Source organism: Crocodylus siamensis, chromosome 15 (assembly GCF_052110815.1).
Source record: "Crocodylus siamensis isolate JL-2025a chromosome 15, ASM5211081v1, whole genome shotgun sequence".
NCBI classification, from domain to species: Eukaryota; Metazoa; Chordata; order Crocodylia; family Crocodylidae; genus Crocodylus; species Crocodylus siamensis.
Window position 1 is genome coordinate 51957658 of NC_143409.1, and position 19479 is coordinate 51977136.

Genomic DNA, 19479 nt, shown 5'->3' on the forward strand with positions numbered 1-19479 from the left:
ACACACACACACACACACACACACACAGAGCAGCGCACATCAGGTCCGTCTCTCACACACACACACACACACACACAGCAACGCACATCAGGTCCGTCACACACACACACACACACGCGCGCGCGCGGAGCCAACAGGTCGCTGCCGCCGCTGCCCAAGCCGCGCAGGCGCACAGCGCGGGTGGCTGCGGCGGAGGCGCGCTGTGGGGCGCGGGGCGACGCGGCGGGCCGGGCCTTCGATAGCTCAGCTGGTAGAGCGGAGGACTGTAGCGGGCACGGAGACATCCTTAGGTCGCTGGTTCGATTCCGGCTCGAAGGACGCCCTTGTTTTTTTTTCCCACTTCCCCCCGATTCTGCGGGGGTGGGACACACGCAGCGTTACTGACCCCCCCACACACATATACACACCGCAGGCACGCACGCACGCACAGATTGTCAGTTAGCCCCCGACACACCCCCGCTAAAGACCACCCCCCCACACACACCCCAGCTGTGACCCACTTGCACACACACACACACCCACATGCACACACCATCGGTGACCCACACACGTACACTCCCCCGGCGGTGACCCACGCACGTAGCCAGTGGACCCCCCCCCGCGCACACACCGGCAGTGACCCGCACACACCCACGCGTACTAGCAGTCATACACACATGCACACACCCAGCAGTGGCAAACACAGACCAGGAGTGACCCCCCCCCACACACACACACACTCCCCCTCCATGACCCCCACACACAGCTAGGAGTCACCCCCTATGCGCACACACACGTTAGTGACCATCCCCACGCACACCCCAGCTGTGACCCACACACACACACACACACACACACACACACAGCCAGTGATCCCCTCCCTGCCACCCCCCCCCCCGGCAGTGACCCCCCCCAGAAGTGACCACACCAGGGCTGCTACCTCTCTGTGTGTGTTTTGCTGTGTATACCAGTGCGTGTTCCTGCGTGTGTCCATGTGTGAGGGCGTATGTGAGGGTTGTCACCTGTGTGTGGGTGAGGGTCAATTTGTGTGATTGTCTCTCTGCACGCGCATTTGTGCGATTGTCTCTGCACACGCATTTGCTCTGCGTGTGTGCGTTCGGCAGGGTGTAACATGTACTGCCCCGTGTGTTAGTTTGTATGGTGCCATCTCTTTCTGTAGGTCTGCACGTGTGTTGCTGTCTCCTGTTTCTCTGTGTGTGTGTGTGTGTGTGTGTGTGTGCATGGTTTTGTGTATGACTATGCCTATGTCAAGGTGTGCACCACTATCTGCATTGCTCTGTGTGCACATGTCTGCATAGTGCCATCTGTGCACATGAATGTACAAGTACCTTGCTGTCTCTTTGTCAGTGTGTGTGTTGTGTAGGTGGGGGGGTGCCCTTTTGTGTGATGCCATCTCTGTCAGTTTACACTGTTTTGCCATTTCTCTGTGTATTGTTGTGTGGTGTTTCTGCCTGTGTGGGTGTCTACTTGCTTAATGCTAACTGCACGTGTTAGGACATGAGTATGTTGCTGCCTTTGGCTGAGTGTCAGTGTGCATGTGTGTGTTGTTGTCTGTAAGCCTATGTGTGCATCACTGTGATCTCATCTTTGGTGGTTTGCCTGTGAGTTGCTGTGTTTGTGTGTGACTGGGTTGCTGCTTCTGCGTGTGTTTGTGCGGTTTCCCACTGCTGTCTCTGTGTTGTGTGTTCTTGTATAGGGTATTGTGTGCATTGGTGACTGAGCGTGTTGCTATCTGTAGGTGCGTGTGTGTCAGTTTGTGACATGCCATCTCTCAGTTTACACATGGGTTGCCATCTCTCTGTGTATCACTGCACATCCCTGTTTCTGTGTGTACATACATGGATGTCTCTGTGTGTGCTACTGCTTCTGTGGGTCACTCTGTGGTGCTCTCTTTGTGCGGATCAGTGTGCAGGTGTTGTCTGTATGTGTCAGTGTTCACATGAACGCTCTTTCATACCTTCACACACATAAATAGAGGCAGTGGCACACCCTGTCATGGCTGCTCTGACACATACAGGGACACAGATCCACGCACACACAAGCTAGGTGACAGTGTGTCACCCTGAGATGGGGCTCATAGACCCCAGAAATTCAGCAATACACACCCGCACTATAACACACTCACATGCAGACATGGGCATACAAACACACAAGGAGGCTCATCAAAACACAGGAATGAACAGACACATGCCCACAAACAGCACACAGTGGAGGGGTATTGGGGTAAGGACATAACAGAGACACAGCAATACACCCATATCTGAGAAAGAGAAAAGCCACACACAACCCAGGGACACACACACACACACAAAATGAGAAACACACATGTGCTTACACAGAAATGCACAGACATGCACACATGCAGAAAACAAGAGACAGAGACACACATACATGTACAGGCTTGCACACGTGCATGAAACGAGACACAGAGACACACATACACAAATAATTTACACGTCTGAGGCACAGAAACACACACGCACAAGGCAGGGGCACAAAGACACAGACAAAATCAGCAACATGCATACACACACTGCAGAAGACACAGGTGGACATGCATACACACTCATACAGAAGCAACACACATGCACACATGCAAGATACTGTCAAAGAGATACAGTAAGAAAAAACAACTGATATACACATGGAAAAGACGGGCAAAATAACTCATGGGCTACACAAGTAATAAAGGCACACATGACAGACACACACAAAGGACACAGAGACGCAAACAGTGCCACAAGCACATACACAACACATACACACAAGAATGAGGCACACACAGACCATGCGCATATGTGAAACCAACATTCCCACACACACACCCACACGCGCACCCTTTTCAGACTCCTTTACATCCTATATTGCAGTATAAAAGAGCTCAGCCCTTCCCTGTTGCCCATGACCTCTACAGACCATCCCCTGGCATCCTCCACCTTCTCACATGAAGGCTCCCCTTCGCCTAGCACTGCAGGAAGATATTTATAGCCCCAAATTACAGGTAGAGAAACTGAGGCACCAGCGATGCAGGAAGTGCTGCACTCACAACTCAGCTCCAGAGATAGCGTTCAAAGTCATCTGGCCCCGACTCCCAGTCTTGTGCCTGGATCACCAGGGAACTCCAGGAAGTAATGCCATGTGGGGCGGGCCATACCCTTACCCCCGGCTGGCATGGCACAAAGATCCAGTGGATCCCCAACCTAGCTTGTGCCCCCAACCAGTGGGCACTATTTGTGGGGAAAGGGGCCCTCTGCTATTTCTCAGCCCTTCCTCCCCACCTCCCTGCCATGTCCCCAGCATGGAGCCTCAGCCATGGAGGTAGGAAGGGCGACGTGTTGCTGGCACTGATTGATGGGTTAGTCCTGAAGGGAACAATGTGGCAGAGCCTGGTACAGGATGTCCCAGCCTCACATTGCTATTTCCCCTCCAGGGCATACCTTGGATTCCTGCTCCATTTCGGTGGTGCTGCACCAGGGAAACAAACAGAGCCACTTCCAGATGGGTGTGTTGCTTTCCTGCCAGTTCTGGGGACCCCTTGCCAAGTTTTCCCCACCCCCCACCCTACCTCCTGCAACCCACAGCCTGTTTGCATTGCTTAACTGCTATCTCCCATATCACGAAAGCCAGGGACAGATCAGAACAGGCAGATGTACTTCCACAGTTCCCCAGTTTGGTATTGGGATACAGGAAACGTATTCCCAGTCAGATCCTACAGGCTGGACTCATTAAACATCTAGTGCTCTTGGAATTGTTCTTAGAGGTTGTAAGCGGGGGCAGTGTAGCGGGGTGGGGGGGCAACATTTTTGGCAGGCGTGCCACAAAGCAGCCTGCTTTCCACAAGCACCCTTCATATCCCCTTCTCCTGCCTGCTCTTTGGCTCTGCCTTATGCTTCCTTCTCTATGCTCCCTGCTGGATTTGCGGCTTTACCTTCTGCTCCCTTCCCCATCTGACACCATCCCCTCCCTGATCTACTACATACCACACACACAGACTGCCCGTGCCATTGTTGGCACCCCTACTGTAGGTTGGCCACCCCTGTCAAGCCCCCTGCCCCTAAATCATCCCCAGCCAACGCCTGCCCAACTTTTTAAGAAACTCCAGTGGAAGAGATCCCACAACTCCCCTAGGCAGCCCGTTCCACTGCCTCACCGCTCTGACATTACTGGCCCTCCAAAGTTGGTCAAAGCATCCTTGCAACAGGTGATATTTTTGGTGGGAAAATGCACCTGATTCATCAACATTTTAAAACCATAATCCCTTTATTACCAGTTTTCTGCACAGAACAACAGGGCAACCCTGACTCCCTGGCTTGATGGGGTCTCAGACAGGATATGGACAAAGCCAAAAGTGCTAATGGAGTTCCTTATTTTGGTCTCAGTGCCCAATAATGCACGCAGTAGTGAGAGATCCTCAAGGTATGTAAATCATTCCAAGTTTCTGCAATGAAGCAATGGGCATGAAGCCATTTGGCTCCTTTACTGTGGCATTTCAGAAGATGCTTGTTTTGCTCCGGGGCCCTTCCCCAGAGGCACTGTCTTACATAAGGAAAGGAAACCTGTCAGATCCTGGTGGAACCGGACTGACCGAGCCTTGTGCCTGCCTCGTGTTGTGTCGCTGAGCTGGCTGTAAAACAAGCCTTTTTTTAGCTTCACTTTCAATAGGACAACATGCCTCACACCCTAGCCACACGTACAGGACACAGGCAGGGGAGATACTAAGATGAAGGTTTCGGCCCAGGTGGTTTTGCTTAACCAGCGGGGAGATCCCCTTCTCCTCAGCTTTGAGTGATTCGGTGTAGTTAGAGGGTCAAGCCCTGTCCCTTGCAGTACTGGCAGGCTGTACCTGCAAGAGCACAGACCTCCAGTGCCAGGATCTGGGCTACACAATTTATGGTGGTGGGGGATTGCTCTCGGGCTCTCCCTCTAGCCTGCTCCTTTGGCCTTTTGGCTAGGGGGAAGCGAGACTAGGGGGATCTGAACTCCATGGCCTCCAGGTCTGGGGCTTCACCCAGGATTTGGGAGTATCTGAAGCCCCAGGCTGATGAGTCTGGGAAGGAGGATACTCGCTGGTGGTAGTTTCATACAGGCTTGAATGACGGAGCAGAGCTCAGTTAACAGCATTCAGAACTGATTTGGCCCAATACATGAAATTTTAAAAAAAACAGGCTAAAAAAAATGCTGCTTAATAATGCCAGCTCCTCAGCTTCAACTGGACCTTTCAATCTGAGGACTTCTATCATTTGATGAGGAAGAAGGGAGGAGCTATTGTGATGGGTAAGTTAAGGGTCAGGTATGGGAATGGAAACCAGGAGTCCTGGCTCTCAGAAATCCCTGCTCTAATCCACCAGACCCCATTCCCCTCCTAGAGCTGGGGACATAACCCAGGAGTCCTGGATGCTACCTCCCACCACAGCTCCACTCAAGCCCACAGGGCCCTATTCCCTTCCCAGAGCTGCAAATACAGCTGGATTCAGAAAGGAAGCAGCCAAGCAGGAGATCCAGCCTGAGGAAACCTCTTTTCCCCACAGGGCAGTTACGGGCTGTTGGCAGCAGCCATGCCAGAGGGATATTTAACATCCCAATTAATTCATGACCTAGCAGTGACAGCAAGAAGAATGCAGCGGAGATTCAAGGCCTCCGTGTCTAGTGAGCTGGTGACGCAGGGCTGGGAATCAGGACATCTCGGGCATTTATACACATACTTTTTCATCCTGCACCATGCTGGAGATCAACCATTTTGAAGCAGACTTGATTAAGCGAGTCTGCTCCACACATGACCTAGCACACACCCCACTGTGCCCCATGCCGTTGTATAAGCGGCGAAATGTGCATTAGCGCGCAGAAAATGGCAGCAGTGCGCTTTTGAACTACGGCAGGCACAGTTCTTTGGGTGAATCCGCTATCTTAAGTTGATCTAATAAAAGATATTGGATTCACCCAAAGACCCTTGTCTGCCTATGTCCTTAGACCAACATGGCTACAACCTACACCCCTTTTGAACTAAAGCACCTTCTATGCGTGTTAGTTCAAAAGTGTGCCGCTGCCGTTTTTTCAGCACTGATGCGCATTTTGCTGCTTATACAACTGCAAGCAATGCAGGGCACTGCAGTGCTTGCATATGTAAAAATGCCTCTTGGGTCTGTACTCAGCTCTGGAAAGGAAGCAGGGTCTAGTGGTTCTGTCAGGACCGTGCCGCACTGACGTTGAGCCTCTCGTGACACAGACCACATCAGTGCCAACATGATGGATCCAGCATATTCAAGTGACAATCAGAGGCCCCCTGTGTCCTAGAGGGATTCCCACATAGAGGGCAGTCTCCCAACATAGCCACTTGCTCTCCTGCAATATGCACATCCCTGGCCGCCCTCAGTCCAGACTTCATGGCCGTATCAATCCAGCCATGGGGCAGAGCTGTGTGCTCCCCAGCAAAGTGGACTCGCCCCTCCCTCTGCCACAGGGCCTGGGCATGTTCTCCCAGCTGAAACGGGTGGAAGAGGGTGAAGGCCCCCATGGAGTATGGGTCCAGCCCCCACTTCTTGACCACCCAGTGGGGGCACAGGCGTCTCAGCTCCTCCACTGGCCGCTGGTGGATGGCAGCCAGGTCCCCCAACACCAGCTCCACAGCTTTCTTTGGGCTAAGAGAGTCAAAGAACTGGGCGTCATCCCCATAGGTCTGTGAGCCCAGAGTCACACCCAGCCCACGGGAGAAGTTGTGGCTGGGGTACGTGGTAATCCGAGAGAGGAGGTCACTGATGGAGGTCCCACCGCAGATCCCCTCCTCCTCCCAGAACTTCTTGGTGCAGGCCAGGCCCACCTTCGTGGCCCCAGTGGAGCGTAGAGAGCGCAGGGCCAAGGTCTTGGCTGGGGACAGGGGAGGGTGGAAGCTGATGAGCCGGGTGGTTTCTGCCGTGGCAGTGACAATGGCATAGTCAGCTGTCAGACTCATGGGAGGGGTGGCGGTGTCCCCGGGGTGGTAGAGTACTTGGACAACATCCTCTTCCCTCTGGATCTGGAGTACAGTGGAGTTCAGGAGCACGACGCCCCCCAGGGCTTGTTGGAAAGCACTGGGCAGCGCATCAAAGCCCCCAGAAATCTCATCAAACCTGGAACGAGCAGGAGAGCACAGGGTAACCCAGTGGTTAGAGAGCCAGTCTGGAGCTGGGGAGACAGATGAAGTTGCCTGCCTGGCCCCCAACCTCCTATCTTCTGCCTACCTCCCACCCACCGGGGCTACAGAGCAAGGTTGTGATTAGGGTTAAGGTACAACTTCATTTCCATGCTCTGCCACAGACTTTCTGTGTGACCCTGGGCAAGTCACTTAGTGCATGTCTACACAGCTCCCCAGGGCCACTTGGAGCATCTACACTGAAAAAAACTTGATCTTAACCCCTGGCTCTGTCCCTGGAAGATGTCTTAGCCCCCAGCTGTTCTCAGAACCAAGGGTAAGCTTCTATTTTGCCCACTGAGCCCCACTCTTATGTCAGGCTGAAGGCACAAACACAGGAAGTCTGATATCGCCTGATTTCTGGTCTTTTGAAATCTTATTTTCTGTGTCCATTGACCATAATCAGAGCTAAGCACAGAAGGAGAGCAAATAATAATCAGAATGCTTCCAGGCTTCAGCCTGCTTGCTACATGTCTCTCCTGTGCTTGGTGCATGCCTGTGGTGGCCCCCAAAACTCGGGTTAGTCAAAGACAACTTACCTTAGCCTCTGAAAACCAGATCCTACTTTGGCTATTAGTGCTGAAGTGTGACCCCACTCCACCCTGCTTGGGCCCTGGAAGATCCATTCATGCAGCTATTTTGGTATGGGGCTATCACCATAAAACCAAGCCACAAAAATGCCAGGGGGAGGATGAAGACCCATCCACATTTTGTACTAACAGTTCTTCAAGGGCTCAAGCAGGGTGGAACAGATTTGCACTCGGGCACCTAATAAGTGGATCAGGATGTGGTCCTCTGTGCCCCAGTCTTCCCATCTGTACGCTACCATTGTTATGCAACTCAGCATGACTACGGAAGCGCTCAGATACTGAGAAAAGCTTGTGACTGCTGGAGGGAGATTTTTTTCCCATGAGTCAGCCTGTCTCATATAAATGTCAGCATTCCTGTCCCCAGCAGCTCACCAGAGTGTCCTTTTAACTGATGACAGCCTTGTCTGCAGAGGCAGGCCAGCCTTTGAGTGTCCAGGCCACAACTAAGATCTGGGCTTACTTCCCAACTGAGTCCTGGTGTGACTGGGCAAGTCACTGAGATTGCTCAGGCGCCCCTGAAAACCCTCCAGCTTCCACTGATGTTGCCGGTTCAGCCCCTCTGGTCCTCTATTCTCTCCCCTCTAATGTGGGGATAATAATCTACCCTTTCCCCACGTGTTGTGTTGATCAGCTGGGGACTGGTCTCGGGAATACATTGGAAAATGAAGTTCTTTTCTCACCTCCTTTCCCGTGTGAACAGAAAAACCTCACGGAGGAATTCTGTGAAGCCGCGGGAAAATCCAGCACCAAGATTCATCAGGTCTCCGATCATCTGTACAGCTGCCCGGCTGAGGTTGCCCTTTTGGATCAGATAGGCCTGCCAAAGAGGGGGAACCTATTCATTTCCTGCAGGATTTGCTTAGCCCAATCTCTTGCCCTCAACTCTGGAAGAGATCTTAAATTAGCGCACCTGAAATTAGCAGTGGAAATAATCCTTTCCCACATTACCTCTAAGCCTGGTTTCTAACACCTAGAAGTTGGCTCGACCCTAGGGTAGAAGGTTTAACCCCCTTTCTAGAATTTCGACGATGAATTATAATAACTCTGGATACTCCTTTTATGATCTATATAAATGTTCCAGTTGCTTTGTGACTCCTGCTACCTTCCACATCACAAACACTTCCTGTGACATTGAGGAAATGAGCTGGGAAAACTAAATTGGCTTTTTATGAATCAATTAGTCTCTGCCCCACCTTCTTCCTGTGGCATTGAGTTTCACAGGTAAACCTCACAGGATGTAAAAAAAATTAAAAAATAACATGCCTTGTTCAGATTTGCCACCTTTAAATTTCACTAGATGCCCTCTGTTCTGAGACAGGCGGCACCAGGTACCAATCCATCTTCTTTGCCTCAACCATAAATTATAGTCTATTATAGACTTTTATCACAACCCCTCTTATTCATCTGCTCTCTCAAGTGAATGATCCCAATCTTTTTCAATCTTCCTTTGAAAAAATGTTTCCAAATCCTCATCTATCTGCATCACTTTTCTCTAGATCTTGCAATAACCTGTATGTTGGTATCACCAAGAGCTGACATCAGGCCCCCGTTGTGCTGAGCGCCGCACAGACATACAGAGAGAGGCAGCTCATTCCCCATCCCTCATCTCCCGCCCCAAGTAAAGGCCCATTGATGTATACGCTCTGAAGACCCCTGGGGAAAAAGCTAGCTACCTCAAGAGAAAAGGAGTCATACTTCTCCAGAACGTGGCTACAGTTGGACTTCTCCAGCACCTGCTCCACCTGGGGAGAGAAAATGGAGACAACTTTTTGAAGAGCAGCTCCAGGAATGATCTGGCGTAGAACAAGCCCCCCTTTCTTTCCTTTTCAGGGGGCACTGGTTTCACCCCAGCCCCAGATTAGGGCCACACTGTCAGGGGGATGGGGAAGGGAGATGGGGCTTTTCTTCTCCAGGAGACATCAGTTCTCATCTAGGCGCAAATGCCTAGGGCACTGGCTGGCTCAGAGTGTGAGGCCTGGGACACATGGCTTTTCTCTTCTGGTGACACCGGCTATGACCTAACCCCAGAGGCAGGAGCTGGCTAAAGTGAATGGGACACAAGGCCTTTCATCTGGTTGGGCTCTGCTCCCAGTCTGGCCTGAGGCTGAACTATTAGGGGTAGGAGGAGACAATCAGGAGGGTGGTTTATCATTATATCAACTCCCTGACCTCTCACCAGCCCCTTCCTACCTTGCTCACTCCCACACACAGCTGATAATATCTCAAGGCTTACATGTTTCAAGGCCTGATAGTAGAGCTCTACAGCTGATTTCCCTCGCTCAGAGGGCCTCACAGCGTAGCCCAGGACGTCTGGGTTCTTCTCCACCTCGCTGGCCCTAGCTCGGACATTGTTTACCAGGTACCAGGCTTTGCCATTCCCATCAGGATATGGGTTTAATTTCAGGCCAAATTGTTTGATGTATTCCCGGACAATCCTGAGTGGGGAAGAAGGAGAAAAGGAGGTAGAACAGATGAAAGAAAGGGAGGGACGGATGAAAAAGAAGGGAAGAGGATGAAGGAGGGAAGAAAAGTGGTCAGACCCCATTCCACCTATTATGTTTCTAAGCAGACTTAGACACCTAAGTGTGATCTTACTCTATCCCCGAAAATCCATTAATGCATCCAACGTGCCATTGTCTTAGCCATACAACTAAGTCACAAAGAGGCAATGAGGAAGAGGAGGAGGAAGAGGACCCATCTACCTTTTGTATTACCAGTTTCAGGGCCTCAGAAAGTGTTGTCAGATAAGAATGCAATTTAGGTGATGGCACCTACTCAGGTGCCTAGGAAGGTAGAACAGGATCTAGCCCAAAGATTTCTAGGTATAACAAACTGGCCAAAAAATAGATGCCGGCTGCACCCGCCTCCTCCAGCAGTTACTATAGGATAACAATCCTCCATTGCTACCACCTGACGGAGTCCTTCCTTCTGCTCAAACAGCAGAGGTCTGTGCTGTTGTTGTAATATTCCCAATTTTGCATGAGCAGAAAGCCATATTACCCACTTCTTCTTGGAAGAGCCTGTTACCTCCCTGGACCAGAACCAGGCTCAGACAAAAAAGGACTGCTTCCAACTCAGGTCTCTCTTCAGTTTCGAAAGGTAGCAGGGAAGGTCCCACTGGGACACGCACACTTCCCTCCCCTGATATTAATCCACTTCTCTGATATACGGCAGAGTCGTGTATGTGTGTGAGAGTGGCTGAACTGAGTAAAACAGGAGGTAAGCCAGGTGTAATCATTTGCCTTGCCTGTGAATGCAACTTGAAAAATGGTCCGGGTCTTTCTTTACCATATCCCCCAAAATCTCAGCCACTGTCCCCACCGCTCTGCCTTGACCCCCTGCATTTATAAATCAGGAATCAAACACCAGCTCAAGGAACAAAGCTCCAGACACTTTGCAGAGCTGATGGGTGCACTATAGCCCAGCTGAGGCTGGGCATCAATGGACACATGATTTTGTCTAGGAGATCTCTGCCTTCTGCAGTGAACAGAGCCACCTGCTGCTACATGTGTGCAGGCAGGGCTTACATCCACGGGAGCAGGACCTGCTTGGAGGACAAAGGCAAACACTGGAATTCGTGGAAGCCAACCTGTTGGTAGATGCGCCACAAATTAGTCCTGCACCCTCCCTACATGCCACTGTGATCCCTCTCCCTTACCTGATCTGCTCTGCTTTTTGCTCCCTGCCCTATCTGCCAGCATGCTGCTTGTCCCCTCCCCAATCTGCCCTGTGCCACATACAGAGGCCACCTGTGCCACTTGTGGCATTCGTTCCACAGGTTTGCCACCCCGGCCTAAGTCATGGCCCAGGGTTATGACTCCTACCTGTGGCTGTAGGGCAAGCGTCGGGGCCCCAGGTTCACATACCAGCCACCTGCTGGATCCCGGTATGTCTCGATCCGGCCTCCCACGCGGCGGTTGGCTTCCAGGATCATCACCTAAGGAGGGCAGCCCAAGCATTACCCTCCATGTGGTGGGAGAGGCACTGGCCCCTCCACCTATGAAGTTTCTTGACGGGTATGAGGATGGGAGGCTATTCCTAATTTCTTTCCACTATCTCCTTCCTTTCATCTTAGGTTTTAGAGCTCAAAACAGATGTTGGATGAGAAGCTGCTAAAGACCAGGGCTTGGATTTTCAAAGGAAAGGTCCCATCTCCTGCTCCTTGTCCCCCCAAGCCCGGGGCCAGACCACAGCTGGTGCCACCTAGATAAGAAAAGCTCCACCTCCCCTTCCCTACCACCCAGCCAGCCACAGTCCTGAGACAGATCAATGCCAAAACCCACAAAAGAAAATGGCCACATACTCCATCCCTGCCCTCCCGAGCCAGCTGCCTCTGCTGCCAATCCCCAGTGCCCCCAGCCTGGCATCTTCCCTTCCCCTCCAAAGCTGAGGGACATCACCTGGTGCCCTGCATCCTGCAGCACCTTCCCAGCAGTCAGCCCGGATATGCCTGCCCCGACAATCACGATCTTCTGTGGCTTAGCTGCCTTGCCTAAGCCCTTCTGGGCGATCTCCAGGAGTTCTTCATATTCTGGGTCCTGAAAGCAGCTCTCCAGGGGGGTGGGTGTGCTCTGGATGGCCGTGAAGGCCGTGACAAACAGGAGCACTAGAGACAGAGAGAGAGAAAGAGAGACACGCACACATACACACATCAGCAGCATCTGCCTGGGGACCTTTCTACTTTCAGATGCCCCAGAGGGAAGGGGGTCACCATCTCTCTAGGGAAATGTTGCGAAACTTGCCCATTGCTCAGCCAATGCATGAGACATTCAGTGAGAAAGTAAAGCACTGTTTTAGCAAGCTGGCCTCGTGACTAAGGCATTGGGCTGGAACCCAGGAGATCTGAATCCAGTACTAGGCTCTGCCACAAGTTCCTTGTGTGACCTGGGGCAAGCTGCTGCATCTCTCAGTGCTCATTTCTCCAGGTTTACAACGTTGTTAACAATCCTCCATTTGTCTGTTTAAGTCAGTGGTTCTCAACCAGAGCTCCATGGCACCCTGGGGTGCCATGAGATCCTTTAAAGGGTGCTGCTGGGTGCAATGTAATAAGCCTGAACACCTACATGTCATTCACAAGCTAAGATCAAAGATGTCAAATAGGAATCCATTACGTCAAAAATATTCTGCCCTGTTGTGGTCTTTCTGAGCTCTTTGCAACAGAAGAATTGCTCTATTATTCTTCTGTAGTCAAGAAATGAGTGAAAAAGTTGGTATTTTCCTTGGGTGCCTTGAGTGTCATGAGAGATGTTTGAGTTTGATGAGGGGTGCCTTGAATTTAAAAGTGTTGAGAACCAGTGATTTAAGCGGGTTGGAGATTTGCCCTGGTCTCAGTTCAAGCAGGGATTGTTTCTCACTGGGCACATCTGCATGAGCAATGAATGTGATTGAATAAACTCCGGCAAGGTTCACACCGGAGTTTATTGCTCCCAGGTGCAGTGTTTCCATGTGTGCCCTAGACTGCAACACATTGACCTGGTTCAGAGCAGCGCTGGCTGGCAAGGGGGCCGCGTGGCAGGGGGTCAGCCTGCCAGCCCGGAGCTGCTCCAACTTGGTTCGTTGTGTTGCGGAGGGGCTGGCTGGGGCACTAGGGTGCTACAGCATGGGGCTAGCAGGCAGGGAGCCCCTGCACTGAAGCACCCTCATGCCCCAGCCAGCCCCCGGTCTCTATCTAAACATGCGCTGTGGTGGAGTAAATAACTCCGCTGTAGGATAGTAGTTGTGCCAGGCAGTACTAGCCTATGGCAGAGTTAATTAGCTTCTCCAGTCTATTAGTGCCACACGTAGAAATGGTGATGCTTTACTGCAGAGCTAATTAGGCAACTCTACAGTAAAATGCACATGTAGATGCCCCCACTTAGTGCCTGTCTCTTCCTGTGTGTTTGTGGGGCACCTGACACAATATGGCACTGAGATGCTCTATCCCTTGTATTTCTTTGGTGCCTCTCGTGCAAATGGATTGTCCTCTCCAAGAGCTCCAGGGTGTCCAGCACCTATAAATCCATAAGTAGTCCAACCAGTAATGATCATCGCAACTCTCTTACAGATCTCCAAGACATCTGGTGAAGCTGAAACGTAAAGAGGAGATGTGACCAACCCAACGCCACACAACAGGGTGGATCTGGGAACACAACCAAGGTGTCCTGACTTCCAGCCCTGTCCTGGCTACCAGGTTTGGCCAGCTACTCATCTGAGGCTGATACTGCTTAAAATCCTGGGCACTGTCCACAAGCAAAGCTTTTGCTTTGGGGAACCAGCTCCATGGGGAACGGGGCCCCTTTCTCCCTGTCCAATTCTTTACTCACCAAACATGGCCACAAGTTCAGTGGGGTCACCTCTTGCTCCAAACTGTGTCACAACTCTCTGCAGGCAGAAATCATGCTGAAATCTAATGGTTTCTCTCTTCACTGCTGGCTTCCCTTTCCTGACTTTGTGCACTCCCACAGCACCATGTGACCGTGCGGAGCTGAAGAGAGCTGAAAATCGAAGCAAAACCATGGGAGAGGTTAAAGATTAAAATGTAAGTTAATGCATCTGGGAAAGGGGCATCTCTGAGGGCAACAGGACCTGTGCTCAGATTGGTTACCCTGGAGGGTGAAGAAGAGCTAGGAGTTACATTAAGGGGGTCTGTGATTGCCCCCCAATGCAAGCATGGGGAGTCACTTTCCCTCTCTGTGTTTCCCTTCTTTCCCTGTGTTGTTCAGGTTGCAAGCTTGCTACACCTCTCTGTGCAGCTTTTGACATGATGGGGCCCTGGCCCTGGCCCTGGCCCTGATCCCAACCCTTTGTGTGGTGCTGAAATGGTTGCAACATTTCCTGGTTTGACTTTCTTGTTAACTTTATTGGCAACAGAGGGCTTCTGGGGAGGCTGGAAAATATATTAAGAACAGAGATGGTGGATTCCACCAGCGCAGCACTTGAAGACATATGCTATCCTGAAGAATGGGGTTGATTTAAAACAAATCAATTTAACTCATCATTTAAATTGATTGAAATCAAATAAATGTTTAAATTAAATCAATTTAAATCGTGATTGAAATCACTGGTCTGGAAGCCTTGATTTAATCATTGTTTCTTTACCAAAAGTGCATTCTTGTTGTTTGGCATCCTCTAGTCATTTAACTTCTTGAAACTGTACTTTTAGAGAGAGGTGAGGGCTTGACTGTGTATACAAACGTGCAGAGAGACGTTTAAGAGGGCTAATCAGGTCTGTTATCTCTCAATCTCCATATACTGTTGATAACATGTTCTCTCTGGAGACATAAACCCACAGTTTGAGAACTGAAACTAAGCATCACAGAGATGCTTAATGGGATCTTCTAGACCAGGAGTTCCCAGTCTGTGCTACGCGGACCACCAGTGGCACACAGACAACCTGCCAGTGGTATGTGTTAACAGATCAATAATTACTTTATATGACAAACATTTGCTGGTGATACTTAAGGCTGTATCATTTTAAACTGGTGGTGCGCAATCTGTCAGAGTTTGGGAACCACTGTTCTAGACTGAGCACTGAGTCCCATTGGGTAGAGTGGTTTTCTTTTATCTTTACTAACCTATAGAAGAGCATCATAAGGTTGGGCCCTTAATACCGTCTGTTGTGACCTGTTTATAAAACATTTCTAAAAAGTTTATATGACTGTATTGTCTCAAATAGTATATAATTAGAAGTTGTAGTCCCTATTCCATGATGATATCTTTGAGCTTTAACATATCTTGAATGAAAATGATGTTTATATAGGTTTATTTTTTTTAAAAAGCATCTTAACAAAAGAATCAAAAATACGATTCAATCAAAAAAATCGGATTTAAATAAAAAAATATGGCTTTTTAATTTTAAAAAAGTCATTCATTTTTATCCACCCTGTTACCCTTTATCATTAACATTTACATTGTTATGGCAGCAGTTCAGAAATGCCCCAGCTGGGATCAGGGCCTGTTGGGCCAGGCACTACATAGACACACAAAAGCGTACATCTGTAAAAGATGGCTTTATTAGCCCCTGTTTTAAATGGCAGAGCAATGACTTGCTCACCTGGAGAGTCACTGACAGAGCTGTGAGCTGTGCCTGCATCTCTTGAGTCTCAATCATAAAGAGGCAGGGCTATGAAATACATTTGTGGATATACATTACCACCCCGAGCTCGCCTTTCCCTTGGTTCTGTAAGGACCCTGATCACTGGTGAAACAGGGCTCAGGCTCTGGGTTAATCATCAACATCCTTGATGGACTGGCCCAGGCTAACATCCTAAGGGATAGCCAGCACGGGTTTGTTGCGGGTAGGTCTTGTTTGACCAACCTTATTTCCTTCTATGACCAGGTGACCTATCACCTGGATGGGGGAGAAGAGATTGATGTCATATATCTTGACTTCAAAAAAGCTTTTGATCTGGTATCCCATGATCACCTCTTGGCCAAACTGCCCAGTTGTGGCCTTGGCTCCACCACGATCCGCTGGCTGGGAAACTGGCTCCGTGGTCGGACCCAGAGGGTTGTGATTGATGGCAGTCACTCATCGTGGTGCCCTGTGACCAATGGGGTCCCTCAAGGCTCTGTCCTGAGACCCATACTGTTCAACATCTTCATTAATGATGTGGACATTGGAGTCAGGAGTGGACTGGCCAAGTTCACCAATGACACCAAACTTTGGGGCAAAGCATCCATGCCAGAAGATAGGCGGGTGATCCAGGCTGACCTGGACAAGCTCAGCAAATGGGCAGACGAGAACCTCATGGTGTTTAACACCAAAAAATGCAAGGTTCTCCACCTTGGGAGGAAAAACCTGCAGCATCCTTATAGGCTCGGCAGTGCTACGTTGGATAGCACTACAGAAGAAAGAGACTTGGGGGTCATCATTGACCACAAGATGAACATAAGCCTGCAATGCGATGCTGCAGCTAATAAAGCGACCAAAACGCTGGCTTGCATCCATAGATGCTTCTCGAGCAAATCCCGGGACGTCATTCTCCCCTTGTACTCGGCCTTGGTGAGGCCGCAGCTGGAGTACTGCGTCCAGTTTTGGGGTCCACAATTCAAAAAGGATGTGGAGAAGCTTGAGAGAGTCCAGAGGAGAGCCATGCGCATGATCAGAGGTCAGGAAAACAGATCTTACGATGACAGGCTGAGAGCCACGGGACTCTTTAGCCTAGAAAAGCGCAGGCACAGGGGTGATCTGATGGCCACCTATAAGTTTATCAGGGGTGACCACCAGGATCTGGGGGACGTCTGTTCACCAGAGCGCCCCAAGGGATGACGAGGTCGAACGGTCACAAACTCCTGCAAGACCGTTTCAGGCTGGACATAAGGAAGAATTTCTTTCCTGTCCGAGCCCCCAAGGTCTGGAACAGCCTGCCAGCGGAGGTGGTTCAAGCACCTACATTGAACACCTTCAAGAGTAAATTGGATGCTTACCTTGCTGGGATCCTTTGACCCCAGCTGACTTCCTGCCCTTTGGGCAGGGGGCTGGACTCGATGATCTCCCGAGGTCCCTTCCAGCCCTGATGTCTAAGAAATCTATGAAACTGGTGCAATATCTGTAGCATCTGAAATACCAGGCAAGGTCACTGCACCAAATGCAACATCCCCCCTGTTCCCAGGGCGACCGGCCATCCTTTTAATGGGGAACAAAATCAGATCAGCTCCCACGTCACTGTGGTACCTCTTGTGAACAATGCCCAATCTTACATCACCCCAGCGCAGAACAGGCAAGGGCATGCCAGGCTCCATCTCTGGTGCCACCAGGTTTTTCATGGGCCAACCCATAACTGATCATGTAAGATACTTGGGGAATTCACAACTGTCACCACGGCAATGGGATGGAGACACAGCTCATCTTTCTCGGCAGAGGCAAGACAAGGAGCACTCTCTCTTACCTGGACGTAGTACAGGGTATCTGACACACAGGCAGCGGAGGGCAGCCACAGTCACACGTGCACAAGCCACAAGCTTCTGAATGAGTCCCTGGGGGCCCTGAGCATCATTGCAGAATGGCCAGAATATTTCAGCTGTGACAATCTCAGGAGAAGATTGTTATTCCTTCTGGGATAACAAACCAGCGAACAATGGCCTGGCACAAGCTGAGTAGGAAGCGGGATTCACTTCATTGAAACCCAAACCCTTAGCAACTACGGCCCCCAGCATGCAATGCTCCATTCTGGCTTCCAGCCAGCTGTTCAGAAACTTCAGATCCCAGCATGCTCCTTTCCCCAGCTCATGCCCCCTTTTTCCCTTCATTGTCAGGTCAGGGCTGGCATCTGCGTAGGAATGACTGGAGACATGGAGTACAGATGGGACCCGGATCTCATAGTAGCTTGTTCTGCAAGACTGGAAATGCCTTCTCCCCGCCCTTCTGTTTTCATGAATGAAAATGTTTGGGTTTTTTTTTAACAAAGGCTTAAAACACAGCAGAGTGCCTGGGGTGCTGTGACACACGGGACAACGGTAACTTCCAGCTGTCAATGTGCCCCTAGTGCAATTTCGCCAGCTGTGGGTTTTTTCCACCCTGGCTCCTAAGCTAACACCTGGGGCAGCTGCCCTGGTTACCCTTCCCTAGTTGCTCTACTGGGCTTTTATAGCTACAAAATACTTAATTCAAGGTTTTTTTTGGCGGGGAGGGACTGAAAATGACTGCCAAACTGGCTGCATTTGCTGCTTCCGGGGTCTTCCTTGGTGAGCGTGGAAGATAAAGTTAGAAGACAAGCTGAGTGGGTATTTGCTTCAAATAGGCCAGGGATGAGGGATCATCATGCCAGGGAGAAGTGGAGGACAGGCACCCTGGGGAAAGCCAGTAGGAATTCATCTGTTTCTTGCTGGGAATGGTTATTCTGTGGAGATGGCATTTATTTTCCTAAAAGAGTGAAGCCACTGCAAGTAGCACTGAGACAACAAGCAAAGCAGAGGCAGCACAGATACAAGATCAAGGCAGAAGGCATTGCCTTAACAAGGGTATTTCTTCCCAGCCCGAGAACAGTGATGACTCCAGCTGGCATTGGTGGCAGAGATGGGCCTGCCTGAAACTTGAACTCCTCAGACCTTGGGTAAACGTGTGAGCAGGGAATGACAGAAAGAAGACTGGTTTTGGTTAACGGTCTCGTTAAGAGCTTACAGCCAGGAGAGGAGGACTAGGGTGCAGGTTATTGCCAAGATACCCTAAAGACCAAGCATCTCCATCTAGCTTTCCCAAGTTTACCCTAAGCTCCTCATTCCCTCATCCTCCCTCTCCAAAGCTCTGTTGGTTTTAAGTCCTTTCAACCATTTTTCACAAGTGGAGAGATACTGTGGTTCAGGAACACCCACACAATGCCAGTTTAGTATTGTGGATAGAGGCTTGAGCTGGCAGGGGCTTTGGTTTCTCTAGGATGAACCCCTTCATAAATTGATACCAATCTCCAACAGTAAGCACATCTGCATGAGATGCTTACTGCACAGTAGCCTAATAATACTGCGCACTAGCATGCTAGGCAAAACTAGTGCTAATGCACTATTGTGCAGTGTTATTAGGCTACTGTGCAGTAAATGTCATTTAAACCCCATGTGCCAGTGCTACAGCACAGTAGAGCAAGTTACTGGGCAGTGATTTAGTATTCATTTGGTATTTAGTCCTAACTGAGTACTGATTTAGTATTAATGCACTATAGTTACTATGCATTAAGTTTAGTACTTGAATAACCATCCCAGTACTAAACTTAACGCACAGTAACTATGACACATTTATGAACATGTAGACGT

At 50.2% G+C, this 19479-nt stretch overlaps 1 protein-coding gene and 1 non-coding gene across 4 annotated transcripts; one reads left to right on the forward strand and one right to left on the reverse strand.

The window, feature by feature from the left end:
• Nucleotides 1-232: 232 nt before the first annotated feature.
• On the forward strand, nucleotides 233-318 carry TRNAY-GUA (transfer RNA tyrosine (anticodon GUA)). The gene is given in 2 exon segments: nucleotides 233-269; nucleotides 283-318. It is a non-coding gene; the product is annotated as a tRNA-Tyr (tRNA).
• A 3929-nt stretch (nucleotides 319-4247) lies between these two features.
• LOC149852801 (L-amino-acid oxidase-like) lies at nucleotides 4248-17861 on the reverse strand. 3 transcript variants are annotated; one of them, XM_090029748.1, is made up of 8 exons: nucleotides 17625-17861; nucleotides 14058-14228; nucleotides 12156-13820; nucleotides 11580-11692; nucleotides 9989-10190; nucleotides 9429-9497; nucleotides 8436-8572; nucleotides 4248-7103 (listed from the first exon to the last, which is right to left on the reverse strand). In XM_090029748.1, exons 3-8 carry the CDS (start codon nucleotides 12414-12416, stop codon nucleotides 6230-6232), a joined length of 1656 nt encoding a protein of 551 aa, XP_089885874.1. In that variant the 5' UTR covers nucleotides 12417-13820; nucleotides 14058-14228; nucleotides 17625-17861; the 3' UTR covers nucleotides 4248-6229. The 3 variants fall into 3 exon arrangements, with proteins under 3 accessions (XP_089885874.1, XP_089885876.1, XP_089885873.1); XM_090029750.1 differs by having other exon boundaries at nucleotides 12156-12361; nucleotides 17625-17778; XM_090029747.1 differs by lacking the exon at nucleotides 17625-17861 and having other exon boundaries at nucleotides 12156-12361; nucleotides 14058-14250.
• Nucleotides 17862-19479: the final 1618 nt, after the last annotated feature.